Source organism: Acanthopagrus latus, chromosome 9 (assembly GCF_904848185.1).
Source record: "Acanthopagrus latus isolate v.2019 chromosome 9, fAcaLat1.1, whole genome shotgun sequence".
Classification (NCBI taxonomy): domain Eukaryota; kingdom Metazoa; phylum Chordata; class Actinopteri; order Spariformes; family Sparidae; genus Acanthopagrus; species Acanthopagrus latus.
This window is the reverse complement of record NC_051047.1, coordinates 28,735,431-28,751,791: the sequence shown is the minus strand read 5'-3', so window position 1 is coordinate 28,751,791 and position 16,361 is coordinate 28,735,431. Positions and strand designations below refer to the sequence as shown.

Sequence of the window (16,361 nt, the reverse complement as noted above, 5' to 3'; positions counted from 1 at the left end):
TCCTTCTTTAGCATTGTAGCCTACAAGCTAAACACTTCGTCCGTCATCAGTTTATGTTCTTGGGTTTAGAGATTTACAGGAACAGCTGAAGTGAAAATGTTTATTTTTCAGTCCTGTCCCACATCAGGAACTGTAATTCTCAGTGACCGTCAGAGGCGCTGGCGCTGTTCACCGCAATTAAACACAAAGAAGAAGAAATCGACGACGGCAACAACGAAGAAGAAGACGAAGAAGAGGAAGAAGAAGAAGAAGAAGAGGGAGGAGGGAACCAGCTCCAGCTTGTCAATGGAAACTGAAAGCAATCTCTGGCTCATGACAAGGTGGGCAGCTGCACGTAACCCTACATAAACATTTCATATCGGGTAAAAACTTAGATCCCTTCGTTATGGAGTTAACGGTTTGTATCTGCTAACTGTTAGCTAGCTTCACACGTTGTCGTTTCAAACAAAACAGCCGCTGCTTCATCTGGACGAGTTATATTAGCCCCCGTTAGCTTCCTCACAGTAGCACAGCTTTGGGCACGACCCTTTAGAGATTCATATAATAAAGTTATTAATCCGCTAATGGTGCAATTCAAAGACTAAACAATTGATTATTTTACAGAATAGTCCTGCTACAAATGAACGAAGCTAGCTAGTATTGTCAGGCTAACGTTAGAGCTAGCTTAATTAAGCTATTAGCCAGATTCAGGTGTGTTTCTGTTCTACGGTGGGCAGTAATGCTAAATTCCGTTCAGTAAAATGGCAGTTTTGATGTTAAGCTTTATTTTTATTTGTTTATTGGCGCCTGGCAAAAACCTATAAATGATTGAAGAATATTTGCTCTTTAATTCGGCATGCTTGTGACCAAGTGTGTATATATATTATTTAGTTATAACTGCGACGTGTAGGAAGTGTTTTATTTGTAGTTGAGCTTCTCACAATGGCTTGAACTGGTGTAAGACATCTGTCAAAATCAACCAACAATCACCATCAATAAGACTTTTACTGCAAAAGCTGTTTGTTATATGATCTTTACGCCAAACTGAAATTTAAAAACGTGTTAAATGAATGTGGTGATAAGTAAACCAACAACAAATGACCAAATTATTCAGTGAAAATTGGTTCAATAGTCTGTATATGGACAACACATATTTAACAACAGGAAAGAGTGCTAAAGCAATATTTGATATATCATTCAAAACACAGGGCCTGCAATTTGTTGATGAAAGTAAAAAAAGTCTGAAATATCATAACAAAAGCGTCAAAGTGCCACTGAGACGTTCTGGCTTAAAAATCATATTCTCCAGATGTAACTTGGTTGAATTGACACCAAGGAAACATGACATCAATATTTTTGTTTGTCATTAGAAAGTTTAATGCAAAAATTAAACGTTTTTTTCCTAAAAGGGTGGCCCATAATGCAATTGAAATATCTGTAAAAATAAAAGCAGTATATTCATATAGTTGTTGTCTGTTAGAAACCCCACACTAACTCTGCAGATTTAGACTCCATGTCTGAGAAAACTGAACGTTACACATCAGGTAAAAGTACAGAAGATGTTAATAAGACTTGAACGATGCATTCTCTCCAGGAGACTTTGTCAGAGTCACTGATCTGAGCCAGAAGCAGAGCCGCCTGCAGTCTGTGAAGAACAACAGGTGAAGCAGGTGTTGACACCTACGGAGTCTGGAAGAGGAGACCTGGTTCACCTGTGCAGAGAAACAGACGGAAGGAGGTGGACACGACGAGGACTGCAGATGGCTGGCTTTCTGGATAACTTCCGCTGGCCAGAGTGGGAATGCATCGACTGGGGGGAGAGGAGGAACGCTGTGGCTTCGATCGTCGCTGGAGTTCTGGTCAGTAGCTTTATAAGAGTGACTGTTTGCGTGACAGTATGCAAAGGCGAGATTATGAAAATAACACAGTTGAGGCATAAGTGAGGTTATGACTGGGCTCTGACTGCTGGTTTTCATTTCTGAACTAATTGACAGACATTCCAGTACCTACAGTTAATTAATGAGTCAGACTTGTAGACCCACTCCTTTATCTGTTTTACTGTTCGCCTCTGAAAGATAGCTTCACTTTCACTTCAGAAAACATTTCAGTCTCTTTCACTGCATTTTTACATTTTGCAAACAGCCAAACTGCATCACAGCTGACATCTGGTGATTTTATCTCCACAACACTGTCTCAGAAAATCAACATGAAACCTTGTTGATAAAAACATCTGAGAAGGTTTGAAGCAAAAGAAAGTTTTGCACTGTGTTGCTATATCAACATCTTAAAAAGCGGAAGTTTCTGTGTAAAAGCTGACGCATCAAGCTGCATTTTAACCTTTATACACTTTGGAAATGCTGATGAAAAAAAGCTTTCATATTCGGGACAGTGAGCAGAAATTGAATAAGTGTTTAACCTTCCACATTAACAGCTCCTGGAAGGCGTACTCTGTCTTCAATGAGTGGTGTTTCTCAACATTTTCATTCAGAGGAATCACATCATCAGAAGTTATAGTGTACAATATTACACAGTAATTCTCAGTATACTTAGTTTACACCATATGTGATGTGACTGATTATTCCTCTCAGGCTTGACTTGTCTGTGAGCAGCTGTTTAAGAACCGATATCATCTCTGTTGATGACCAGAAGCTTTTAAAGTCTGCGCCATCTGTAAACCTCTGACAGTCGGCTCACAGTATTGCACGTCCTGTATTCCTGCAACCACAGAAGTCAACCCTGTTTTCTCTCCTCCCAGTTCTTCACAGGCTGGTGGATCATGATAGATGCAGCAGTGACGTATCCAACTCAGGACAAGATGAACCACGCCTTCCACACGTGCGGCGTCTTCTCCACCATAGCATTCTTCATGTAAGTGTTTCACACACGAGAGTTATAATCAGAGAATTAAAAATAATTGGCAGCGTTCAGTAGTTGGAAGCACATCATGTTCCTGTTGTTGATGAGGATCTCCTGCTGGTTGGATGTGTGTTGTGATTCTCTGTGTTATGGCCTCCTGGTGAGCTGTTAAAAAGTCCTTAAAAGCAGCGAATACAGAAAAAAATGTACATTGTGTTAAAAAGAGTTAATTTTAAATTACAGGTCTTGACAGTAACATTAGTTACATTAGTAGCTTTGAACTGCAGAGAATAGAAAATCATCAACTCATAATGATCAAGAGTCAGTTTCAGCTAAACACAACTGAATTATTTACTTAGATCAGTCTTCTCATGAGGACAGATTCCCTCCGTCAGCGTGAAGGCAGCAGGTTTACTGTAACCGAGCTCGGCTGCTGTTTATCTGATTGGAGGGTAAGATCAATAAGATCTAGAAACTGATGCGGGGTGTTTGGGGGCAATCTTTGACACTCATTTACGAGAATAATGGCATAAACACACAACCTAAATTCTGAGATGACAGTACGACACAAAACGAAGCTGGAGGTTTGGAGATGTTGTTGTAAACAGGCAGCTCTGTATAAAATTACCCTGTTTATTATTTTGAAATATTTTTAAAACCTTTTCGTGAAGCTTTCAGTGGCTTTTCATGTCTCACATCTGTTCAGTGATTCAAAAAGAGAAAGAAAATGATCTTTTATTCTGTTTATGTTCTCCATGATGAGCCGAGATAATTGTCATTTTCTCCAGGTAGCAGAGCACACGGATCAACAGCTGCCAGTCTTACAGCTGACTTTATTGGGTCAAACATTTTGTACACTGACGCTGCTTCTTTACTGCTGCAGTGTCTCTTCCTCTTTAATGTTATGTGATCTTCTTGAGGTCAAGCTGACAGGATTTGAGACACTTCCTTTTTGGTAATAGATTGAAAAAAACAGTGGACGCATCTCTCGACATCTTGTGAAAGCATCTTTAACAAAAGGAAGTTCTCAAGAGAACTGAAACTTTAGGCTCTAGATATTTGTCCTGCACAGCTGACTGTGTCTTTTATTTTCAGGATCAACGCAGTGTCTAACGGCCAGGTGAGAGGAGACACGTACGGAGAGGGCTGCCTCGGCCGGACAGGTGTGTTGAGAGACATTTGAGAGTCTGTATTGATTTGTAATGTTTCTGTAGTCTCTGTTTTGTTTTGTCAGTTTGCATCAGGAGGTTTGTTTCTGATTCATCAACGGTTAACAATCAGAAATAAGCTGCTGTGTTCCCAAAAGAAAACCTTTTCACCAACCACCCACACAAACCACATCTACATGAGGTTACACTGCAGTGTCACAACAATAAGAACAAGAATGTTTAGTGATGCAGCACCTTTAGAAACGAAGTTACAAAGAACTTCAAGTGACTGAACCAACAATTCACTGCAGTGAGATGAATAAAGTCGGACTGTAATATTGTCGTCAGTGATGTTGTCTCCTAACTTAACACTAAACTACATGAGGTTTGACTTTAATGACAACAAACTGACAAACATCATGTGTGAGATTCATGACACAGTTCAGACCGGATCAATACTTGATCTGTCTCTCTTCAGTCACTACCAGACAAAGGTTTTACCAAATAAGGTCCCATGATGGAAACAGGAAGGGGCGGGGCTTCAATCCATCTTCGTTTATTGGATGAACTCGTGTTGATTGAAGTCTCTTGTTTAAAGTCACTGCGGTGCCGACTCGTCTGAAACATTCTTGTGCTGATTGTTTTTGCTTCTTTAATTTCTTTACATGTGTTTTTTCCCCATATTACGCAAAATGGTGATTACACAGGTCTGTAACACTAACAAGAAAAAAAAAGAGAAGAATATAGATATTGTCCAGCACTGTGCAGATATTCTGTCTGTTTCTGTTCTTTTTAATCACGATTGTTCAGCTAAATTGATCAGATATGCCTTGAAGATGAACTCTTGCTAAAACAAGAGCTGTATATTCAGGTTCTGTCTCAGTAGTTTTCAGGTTAATAAAGGCCACTGTAACTCACTTTATAGACAACGTGATCCAATATTGTGTCTCATATTTGGAACACCGTTCCACCGTCTGGGAAACATAATTGAAAAGCACTTTCTGTGCACGTCACGGCCTCAGTTCAGCATCCGATCACTCAGAGTCTGAAATGGGGAAAAAAAAACGTTTGTGTTGTATAAACTGTTGAAAGACAAAATCCTGCTCAGAAAGAAAATATAGACAACTGACAGGATGTAAAATATAAGTCAATGTGTTTTAAAGCACAGAAAACAAAGCAGTGGTTCCGTTTTCATGCCTCACATTTTAAAACATTACTTGTAAGACACCTCTGCTCTGCTTTAATTTGATTGGCTCATGATTTGTACTGTGTCTTCAGCTGTCGGTGTTTTAACGTTGCGTGTTCTCACAGGAGCTCGTCTCTGGCTGTTCATCGGCTTCATGATGATGTTCGGCTCGCTCATCGCCTCCATCTGGATCCTGTTCGGAGGCTACGTGGTGCCGAGTGAGTCGTTACACCTCCTCTCGTCTGGTCAAATGTCTTATTTGGTTTTCATCTTTGGGATTTGGATATTATTTTAATTGTTGTTCCTTCCTCGCTCAAAATAAGAGAAGTCGAAAATAAAAGAGAAACGTCCCAAACCTCAACCCACGAAGCAACGTTACAGGACCAAACAACAGTTATGTGCTAACTGGTCGTGTCTCAACTTATATGAGGAAAGACACGCTGAAGTAATAATAATAATAATAATAATAATAATGATATATGAGCGAGTGGATCTTCTGTAGTTTAACCTTTTCAGACTGCAACACATCAGTTAGCTCCTGCATCACCCCTGACAACCTGCAATTAAATGGAGATTAGTGATTAGAAAAACAACTTCATTCACTTATTAATTCATCAGCTAATCCTCTCAGCTCTCATCCATTCATACATAATTCTGTTTGTCTTCATTATTCCATCAGCTAGAAATCTATAGCCACCTCTTTACTCCTCGTTTATCTCACCCACACAATCTCTAATCCATCAGGAAGCACAGGTCTACCACATGGTTTAACACCACAATCAAATGGGATTACTGAGGTTTTAGATATGACTCGAGCTGCGTCAATGCTAATGCGGATCAGTTTGGACACGCAGCTTTCCTCGTTAGATCTGTCGCTCCGCCAGCAGTCAGCCAGTGTTTTCCAGCCTCACAGAGGGAATTCAGCACTGACCTGGTGTTTGTATCCGGGTCAGAAACTCTCTCTGTGACTGCTGCTTCTTATGCCAGCTTATTCTGAGATTAATATACTATGACATGCCCGGTGAACTCAGTAGTGATGCTGCTAAAAGCCTGTCAGTTACAAATAAAAAGCACAGACGAGTATTAAAGAGTTATTCATTTGTATTGGTTCATCCTGTTCATAGTGGCCATGCACTGGATTCCAGTTGTTCTGATTTTATGAGGCCTCAGCGGTCTGTTACATGTCCTGGTAGCTGAGTTTAGCTTTATTTCTGAGGCACATGCATACAAAAGCTGTTTTCTCCTAGTTTGGGATGAATCATTTTAAAGCAATTGAGACGATCTAATATCAGGACGTCTCCCTTTAACCCAAACCCAGACAGGACACACTGTCCAGGGTGAAAACTAAGATATAGATTTTGTCCTAAAAACGACTGTAACTACAGAAGGAATCCACCTGGTTTGTCTAATTCAACCTGCTTGAAGCCTCGTGTTCGCTGACCTGTCAAATGTGTTCAACAGCCAGTAATGTTTCTGTAGTGCTGGGTGGTAAAGTGACTGTCTGTAGTCTGTTTAGAGACGTTTCAGTACCTGTTTCAACATCCCTGATTGTGATTTTGTTTTGTGTGTTGATGTTTTAGAGAAAGAAGTGGCTCCTGGGCTGGCTGTGTTCTTTCAGAACGCCTTCATCTTTTTTAGGTGAGTATGGGAACATGGTAATCTACTCTGGGTGTGAAGTGAAACACAGTAGGCTTGTTCATCGGCGTGGGAGTGTCACTTCATGGGCCGTGTGTGTGACATGTTGGGAACCCCCCCAACTGATCAGTTTGCCAAAAGGTGAAGCTGCTGTGTTGTTATGCTACTAGCATGATGGTCCCACTAGTGATTGTTTATCCTCCTCGATGGATGGAGGGATGCGTCGAGTCTGATTTGATCTGAATCCAGTCTATAACATGGAACTTAACTCAACCTTGTAAATGATCAGATATTAAAATTCTGCCTGTCTGTAAACTACCAACCATACGTACTTCTGTGACAGAGGTATTGATCTCTCTGAAACGGTCCAGAACAAACGGGGTAAATGTTCATGTGGGAATTTTACAGAGCAGGTTTCAGCTTGTATCTATGTTCAATACACGAACCTGATCGTGAGCGTCGCTTACTCAACAACTGCAGCTCAGTATCATTATCAGTAACAGGAAGTGTCTTGCAGCTACATGTTATTTCCAGTATGGGTGTGACTCAAGTGATTGTTAACCGGAAATTGTTTTGACTGTCACCTACACGCATGTTTTGTACATGATAAGTTTATTATTTGATGCTATAAAAAGGGGCTTGGTCCTCTGTGATGCTGGTTTCCAGGAACCGTTCACCTGCTTCACTGGGAGTATCTCTTTTTCTAAAATCAACAATCAGCTCTTTGGTTTTGCTGACATCGCTCTGTGCTAGATTGCAGATTTCCTCCTGATATGAGAAACTGATAATGATGTCCATTAAAAAATATCAGATGTGACGATCTCGATGGTCCATTAAACATCTTGTGATGGAGGAACTTGTGCTGACGTTGTGTTTCTTCCTCTCTGTCTCTCTGCAGCACTCTGATCTACAAGTTCGGCCGGACTGAAGATTTATGGGGTTAGATGGTTTGTCTTACTGCTGACTGTCGGTATTACTGACACACACGCACGCAGTCAGTCAACATGTTTTGTTACCAGCCCAAACACACACACACACACAAATCCACAGATTGTTTTATAAACTGCAATTGCTTTTTAAATAGAAATCTGTCATTGCTGCTACACACACACACACACACACACACACAATTTAGTTCTCAGTAGTTTTAGATGCTTTTGTAATGACTCATACTGTGTCTGTGCTGTTCTTGAGAAAAACTTTTCACAGTGTTTGTATCGAGAGAACCTTTTTTTTTTTGTTTTGGACAAACTGGAGGAACTGGTTCATGGTCTTTGTTTCTTTGTACGTCTGGACCGGTTCAGACCCGGTGTTAACGCCCGTCCTACATGATCCAACCACAGCTTTTAAAGTACAGGCGTGAGCGTCCCAAAGACTTCCTCTCAAACAGAGGCCACAAAAACTGCAGGTCCAACCACTGAACTAGAATCACAGCATCACCAGGCTCCCTTAACAAATTGCGCGATTTAAAGAGTTGTTCAGTGGGGAGAAACTTAACAAACTTTGAGTTACGGCTATGACAAATTCTAAATCATTGGTGCCTTGTTGTAAATTGAGCATTAAATGTTTCAGCTGAAGTTGTTTGTCTCCTTGTAAAAAGTGTCAGTTTGTGGCAGCATGTCTGTACCAGCCTGTCTGCTTCTGTGTCTAAAGTGCTAAAGTCTTACCTGCCAACATTTAGCAGCTGTTTGAACACACTGTTTACACTGATTTTACCATTTACACTCCATTTATGAAAGAAGAAACATGTTATCAGCATACTTTTTTTTTTTAAATTGTAAACAGTTACCATAAAAGGTCATTTCTGGTGGAGATGTCCCCAGACTACCTTTAAAAATTGGGCAATTTTGAGACTTGTGTCAGAAAATTTCTCATAAACTTTATGAAACTTTGTCGCTGACAAATTCTTCTCTATTTGCGCCTTCTTTTTTACTGACTGTATACATGTCCAATTTCACAAATACAGTAAACACTAACCACAGTAAAAGTCCAGTTCTTGGAGAAAGTCCCCAGACTCCCTTGAAGAAGTGCTCGATTTTGAGAGTTGTTGAATTAGAAGAATTTTGTGAAACAGCTACAGCAAATTCTAAATCATGTGTTCCTTCTCTTCAATTCGGCATTAAATGTTATACAATTTGTTTGTTTCACTGAAAACATGCCAAATCCAGTTAACAGTAACCAATACAGGCTATTTCTTGGAAAAAGGTCCTTTCAAACTCTTAAAATTGCCCAATTTTTGGCATTTGAGAGACTTTAAAAACATTGTGAAATGATGTCGCTGATGAATTTTTAATTATTTGGGCATTCGTTTAAATTCGGCTTTAAACCTAATCCATGAACTTGTTTCTTTCTGTGTAAAAGTGTCTTTCCAGACTCCCTTTAAAAAAACACTGTGTTGTGAGTTGTTGAATTGTGGGAAACAAATTATAACTGTTTCAGCAAATATCATTTAGTTCTTTGATTCTTCGGGCTGAAAACTGCCTGTTTGTTCCAGTGATGTTCGTGTTTATTTTAGATTTAAAGTGAGGCAGTAACTTCACAAGTGGTGGATCAGGGCGGATGTGAATACAAGGTCTGAACTGAGCTCCTCAGATGCTTCTCAAGTGTTCATTCATGCATTTATTCAGTGTGTTGGGGGTTACATTGTATTTTCACTGTAGTGAATCAGAGAGGGAACATCATTGCGTGAATAAGGAGATAATTTATTGCTATAAATACATTTTGAAGTGGCTGCGAACGAACGCACAACCACTGAGGGCACAAAGCCGCTCCTGCTGTCTCGACTGAAGCTGCTCATTCGTTCAGCACATGCACTGGATTATAATTAGATGATCGTTATTGTTTCTGATTCTGCTATTAGGGTCAGTTTCCTGTTGACAGATTAGTCGCTGTCGTTCTGCCTCAGGATCGAGTGTTTTTTTAAAATAGCCTGTTTTGTCTTGTAATTTTTGTCCTCATTTAGCTCGTTTCTACCAGAAAATGTCCTGTACAGTGAGATGTAAGTATTCAGTATACTCTGGATTTTTTTCAGTGGCCATTTTAAGTATTTAAGTATGGAACAAACCTTGTGAAGCTTGTCAATCAGACTGCTGTAGTAAAGGCATTAAACAGACTTCTTTACACTCTTTGCTTTCACGTGTCATCATTTTATGTCTGAAAGATACACTTGTACCTTTTAAAGTTTTGACTTGCGTTTCGTTAAAATCAGATCAGGAACACGGAGAAGTAGGAGGCACTTCCCAACATTTTTAATGTCTGAGTCGTCAAAAGTTTTGAAAATGTGACAAATAAAGAAAACGTTTTATTGTACGCTGGAATCCGCCAATTACTGAGAGTCCACAGCACCTTCATTCATTTAGGAACATGCTGCAAGGCCGTGGATGACAAAATCAGTGTGTGGGTGAGTAGACTGTTCCTCTGAATTAGACACAACGTTGGGATGAAGGTGAAGTGACACATCATGACATCTTTTATTATTATTCAACCCTAGACAAAACTTTGTAATATCCAACTAACAGCTGATTTCACCATGTATGAAGGAGTAAAAAAACAACAAATACTTTTAGCGGTGTTAAGACAGGTGGAGAGAAGCAAGACAAGAGGCAGAAAGTCCCCTTCAACAGTTCAACAGGTGAGAAAAGGCTTCGGTTTGATTGGTGAATAAAGATTAAGATTGATTAGAAGTGTTCTGTCATGGACAGATGGCAGAATGATGGTCACGTCCTCCCAGATAACAACAAATTCCCTATTGTGAGGGAGCGTTACCACGTTTTTAAAAAGGTGCAGTGTGTAAAAATCGGCTATCTGCTGACGGATAATCCAAACCAACAGGGGGCAGCAGATCACCAGAGAACGGCGTGTAGCGCTCTGATTGGTGCCGTTGGACAATAAAAATGGCATCTGAGTTCAGACGTGATATCGTGTCTGGGACCTTTTTCACAGCAGACATTTCCACTTGTTACAGCTTTTTCATTACATCTTGAGTAAAGTGCATATAAAACACATCGAATCACATGATTATCAGAACCTGATGACTGTGGTCATGTAAACAGGCTCATGTAAAAAGTGTCTGCAGTGAAAAGGGTCGGTTGTGTTAGACTCTACTCAAGTTAGCATGCTAACAAGCTAGCGGTGGCCCATCTTATCCAATAACATCCGGCCACTAGCTGCACAGCTAACTAAGCTAACCAGCTATCTGGTGATCTTCCCCTGATAACTGAGCTGCAGGGATGACAATTTTTTTGTAGGCTAAACTGGAAGTTAGCATCGCCCTGATTCACTCTCAGGGATTTTGTTTAGGATTGTTTCACGCAAACTAATTTCCAGGTTTTAACAGTCTGACTGCAGCATGAATTTGATCAGTAGCTTATTTTACATATTGCACCTTTTGTAATGATTTAGAGGTTGCTGATGCCTCCGTAGAGTCTTTACTGTGTTTTACATCAGCAGAGTTAATGCTGTGATTGTTAGAAGCTGCTTCTGATCTGGTTGTATAATGCCTACAAAAGTGCTTAGAAATGGACATAAACAGATAAAATAGTGTACAGTTGTTAAAAAGAAGTCAGCAGTAGTCTCACAGTTTCTCTTCCTCTTCTTTTAAAACTAGCGTGAAGTCGACGTCTATGAGCAGCTGTTCTCATCCCGTGTGATCGCTGTCCACATGTTGATTTAACAGTTTCTCCACAAATCAAAGTACACTTTGGACATCTTTCAACTTCTCCTGAATGTAAGACACTTTTTGCAGTCAATGCACAATTTGGCACACACAAACTTTAGACCTTGGTGATTATATTCAACATCTACAATTTGCAGCAGTATTAAATCAAATGAGAGCGGCGATGATGACAGCGTGGAGCTGCTGACTTGAGCGTTCTGCTGAATGGTTCAGTTGTTCGTCTCCTGCAGCGAAAGCTGAACGTAGCTCTGGTTAGACTAGAGTCTGTGGTCAGGGAGGAGCACAGCCGAGTCCAGCTGGCTCCAACAGTCCGAGCCGGTTTACTCCGGCGTGATGCAAGTGATGACGTCAAACTGCTCCTCGCATGGGCTGGTGGGGACGGGATGGTGCTGATATGAGGTGAACTGGAACAACTGGAAAAACATAATGATACAGTTTGTATTGTAAACTCCTCTGTGATGTGTTTCATTGTGTCCAGACATCTGCTGTTTGTGATCAGCTGCTAAATATGTTTTATGATCTGTAACCCACAGACAGGACAGACAGGCCTCCTCAACACAGTGCAGGTGGAGAGACAGACGGACAGACAGAAGGTCCACTAAACACTTCTCGGGCTTCACAGAGAAACACTTCCAGAAATGTTTAGTGGACTACAAAACTCTCTCTGTCGCATCAGTCACATGACCTCATTAAAGTAAAGCAGACTGCGAACACGGCAGTGGTGTGTGTGTGTGTGTGTGTGTGTGTGTGTGTGTGTGTGTGTGTGTGTGTGTGTCTCTTACTTCCGTAGGGATCTGGCAGGGCGGCTGCATCAGCCGTTTGATCTCCTCACAGTGGAAGATGAGGACGTACGCCATCAGGAGTCCCAGGACGAAGACGCAGGCGACGGGCACGACCACGGCCACGGCGATCCCTGCGTGGCTCAACTCGCTCTCTGGGAAAAAACACACAATCCATGAAAACAAGACTAATCTGAAGTCTGATCTAAACAGTTTTCTCTCCTGTGTTTATGAACTTGTGGGAAATAATGTTTTGCCACAATCTTTCTAAATTCCTTTATTCTGTTTTTTAGCAGATTTTTTCTCCATGTGTGAAACAGAAAACAAACTTTTTCCTCAGAGAACAAAAACAAAGTTTCAAGTGAACCCAAGTGAAGAGGAGCAAAACAGTATGAAGAAGGAACGCAAAGTTGTTCAGGAGAAAAAAATCCTAGTGAAAAAAAAAAGTTTTCTCTGAAAGAATACTGTGGTTAAATGTAATTTTTCACTACTTTTTAAAACATTTCTTTCCCCAGGAAGAAAAAATATTTTTCTGTCCTGAAAAATGTGCTAATTTTCACATGTACATAAAAATTTAAAAAGTTTCATTTTTTGTAAAACAAATTCTTTTGTTTTGTTTTTTTCCACAGCTGTCAAAACTGATTCTGGAAAGACATCGTGGTAAAACTGAATTTTCCACAGTTCTGCAGTCATGAACACAGGAGACACTTTTTTCTTCAGGAGGAAAAAACACAAAATAAATTCTCAAGAAATTTCTTTCAAGAGGAAAAAAAAAATCCACCTGTGAAAGCAAAAAAAAAATTTCTCCCACCAAAAAGTAATTTTTCATTCTTTTTCAATCAGGAGGAGAAAATGTAAATGTGTGAAACAAATGACTGGAAATGTTTTTTCAGGAGACAAAAAAAAAAAAAAAAAATTTAAAAATGTCATCTGTGAAACCAAGTGATTTATTTTTCTCCTGATAAATATCTTTTTTTTACTGTTTCACATGAAATCTTTTTATATATTTTATTTTTCACTTACTTAAAAAACTCTAGAACTTAGGAACACTGTTATATATCCACTGATTTTCTTTCTGCTCCACAAGTGAAACAAACCACCAGCTCTGACAGGGTCTTACTTGGCTCGGGGATGAGCTCACACTGGGTGCAGCTCGGCAGTCCGACCGGCTCGCTGTGGTAGATGTACTGGACCTTCACACAGTACCGATCTCCCTCCTGCAGCCCATCGATGGGCAGCGAGGCCACGCTGTCTATATAGGACTGGATTTACACATAATACAGACAGAAGGTCAATATTCTCTCTTCACTCAACAAATATTGTTTCTAAAGACTGTTTTCATCATCAAATCATCTGCAGGGTATTTTTATGATTAATGGAATGAATTAGTCAAATACATAATTATTCAATTCATGAAAGAGGACGACACGTCTGATCCAGGTGACTTCTTGGAGAAAGTCACCAGACTCCCTTTGAAAAACACACAATTTGGCGAGTTGCTGATTTAGGAGAAGCTTTATAAACGTTGGGAAATGCTGTCTCTGATCAGTTCCTCATCACTGGTGCTTTCTTGTAAATTTGGCAAATGTTTTACATTATGACCTTTCTTTGTTTGTGTCCTTGATGTACGAGTTCATTTAAATGTGGAGTGTAGAAGTGAGAAGTGGTCACTCAGACCTGAAGGTGTGTTATCTCCGAACTGATGGGGTTCCTCACCTTCAGCCGCTCTCCTTCCTTGCCGTAGTACACTCGGTGTTTGGCGTTATCTGCGTGTTCCCTGGTGAGATTGTTGTCACTGCTCAGGTGTACCATCAGTACCCCGGGCTGGGCGGTCAGAACGACTTCAGGAGTGCAGGAGTCAGCTGAGAGAGCACAACAAGCACACTGCAGATCAGGACAGATCCACACAAGCCATGGAGGCTCACTTAAACACATCAGTCTGTGGTTCACACCATGGTTAGGCCGGTTAACGGCAAGAACCACATGACAGACTGTGTCACCGCGATTCTGATGTGCCATCTCAAACAAGCCCACTCAAACTATAGAAAGTTGAAGTAACTGAAAGTAAATGTCACCAGTCGCAAGTCTGAAATTAGTCACTTCCTGACAGTTAGACCGCCGTCACTTAACACCTCTGAACCTCACGACTGTACTCACGGGTGTCTTATTTGTTTCTGCTTAGTACCGTTTTTAGTATAACATAAAAGACAACAGCATCATGAGCTGCACACAGTTACAGACACTCATACAAACTGAACGATATAAGCAAAATAAATAGAATCATTCAGTTTACTGTGATGAGAGCTGGGTAGGAAGATCCTTTCTCGATTTCCCTGAGAAGACGCAAGAAAAACTGAACTGAACTATAGTACTAACGCTGCCAAAGATCCTTTATTAAGTTCCTCGGGAAGATGGTTTACCAGAGAGAGATGTGAGAAACTTTGTACAAAACTGAATTTCTTAATTCTTAATTCTGGGTGCGGGTGTTGGTTTCTCACTGTGATTGCTGCAGGCTTCCACCGGCCTGGACCTCAGCCCTCGTCTCTCTGCCTGGATATGCAGCTTCACGCAGCCCAGCTCGTCCACGGCTTTGAGCGACGTGACATCACACGAAGAAGAAGAAATATTCACGCAGGCTGGAACATCCATCCACTTCTCACTGTCAAAACTGAGGATGGAGAGCAGAAACAACAAGAGGTTATGGGAATTAACTGAACTGGTGTCTTGTGGGGACAGATTCACAGGACAGCCATCAGACCTCACCTGCTGTACTTAACCGTGTAGGTAACATCTGTATCCTTGGTGCCGGGAGTCCATTTCAGCAGCCAGTTATCAACGTGGATGTTCTGCGGTGGTGCTGGTGGCACCTCACACAGTACTGGGAGTGATGGGAACGGACAGATCAGCGGATATGATGATGTGAGAGAGGAATACGAAAAAAAGACACATTTCCCGCAACTGTATTGATTAAATCTGATCTCTGAGGGGTTTTTTGTCTTTTCGGAACAGTCGTCACCGTCACTTTCTTGAACTTTTCTGTCCTGATTGAAACTATGAGTTTGATTAAAATCAGACATAAAACAAGAGTGTGTGATTCATAAAACTACAGTTGTCTGTTTCCTGTGAACTGCCAGTGAAAATTGATGTTTCTGATAACAGTTCTGAGTACTTTATCACTTCTACCTGTTAATCAGATTACACAGTGTAATGTTACCGCTTCCTTTAAAGAACAAGAACAATGGTAGATGAAATTTTACCACAATAACTTTTATAAAATAAAAATAATACATAATAAATAATACATTGTTATATTTTATCTGACACACTCAATTTAACCAGACTCCACTTACAATAAAACTCACACTTTTAGTTTGATTTCATGTCAAACAAAAAGTGTGAGTTTTTTGAGTGGAGTCTGGTCTATGTGTTGGTTGGATGGGTTCAGTTTATGCTGATTTTACCACAAAGCCTTATTTCACACAATTATGACATCAGACCACCTTATCTGTGACGGACAACTCCACGGACACAGTGTGATCTTTAAATAGCGAGTTTTCTTGATGGAGTCTGGCTTGCTAGCTTACAACACTCCTCTAATGTAATAGAACTTGCTGTTGTGGACCGTCCGGTCCGGACCTGTGTGTGCTAGCTTGGCTAAATTCGGACACAGACACATGTAGAGGATGTTGCCTCATAGTTAACACACACACACACACACACACACACACACACACACACACACACACACACACACACACACACACACACACAAACGGCTGGGCTAGCCCTGCTAGCTAAAAACGAAACGGTTAACGGTTATTAACGGCTCTTACCTCGAGCGACGAGCTGGACGCACAGCGCGATGACCAACATCGTGACGGAGTCATTTCACAGACTGAACCGAGTCTGGGTCAAACATGGAGGCAGGGACGAATCCGTCTCCATGTCGGCAGTAATGGATCAGAACAAATGTCACATCAGCTCAGGCTCGAGACACAACTTCCTCAATCTGGGAAAGAAATCATCTGGGAAGTTACGCACTTCAGATTTCTTCCGGACACGCCCCTTAAAGGAAACATCACAATACAAGTCATACCTGACGT

The 16,361-nt window shown here is 40.8% G+C and overlaps 2 protein-coding genes across 4 annotated transcripts; one reads left to right on the top strand and one right to left on the bottom strand.

Annotated features, from left to right (window-relative positions):
* The first annotated feature begins 165 nt into the window (after positions 1-165).
* LOC119026337 (transmembrane protein 50B-like) lies at positions 166-15,993 on the top strand. 3 transcript variants are annotated; one of them, XR_005077118.1, is made up of 8 exons: positions 166-320; positions 1,574-1,838; positions 2,735-2,847; positions 3,931-3,998; positions 5,295-5,387; positions 6,750-6,807; positions 7,703-7,844; positions 15,959-15,993. XR_005077118.1 is itself a non-coding variant. In XM_037110631.1 (7 exons), exons 2-7 carry the CDS (start codon positions 1,740-1,742, stop codon positions 7,746-7,748), a joined length of 477 nt encoding a protein of 158 aa, XP_036966526.1. In that variant the 5' UTR covers positions 166-320; positions 1,574-1,739; the 3' UTR covers positions 7,749-9,929. The 3 variants fall into 3 exon arrangements, 1 of the variants encoding a protein (XP_036966526.1); XR_005077117.1 differs by lacking the exon at positions 15,959-15,993 and adding an exon at positions 7,907-9,929; XM_037110631.1 differs by lacking the exon at positions 15,959-15,993 and having other exon boundaries at positions 7,703-9,929.
* On the bottom strand, positions 10,245-16,305 carry ifngr2 (interferon gamma receptor 2). The gene is made up of 7 exons (XM_037110630.1): positions 16,092-16,305; positions 15,022-15,136; positions 14,757-14,926; positions 13,975-14,120; positions 13,379-13,520; positions 12,262-12,413; positions 10,245-11,892 (listed from the first exon to the last, which is right to left on the bottom strand). The coding sequence occupies exons 1-7, from the start codon at positions 16,129-16,131 to the stop codon at positions 11,800-11,802; spliced, it is 858 nt and encodes a 285-aa protein (XP_036966525.1). The 5' UTR covers positions 16,132-16,305; the 3' UTR covers positions 10,245-11,799.
* Between the last annotated feature and the right edge of the window lie 56 nt (positions 16,306-16,361).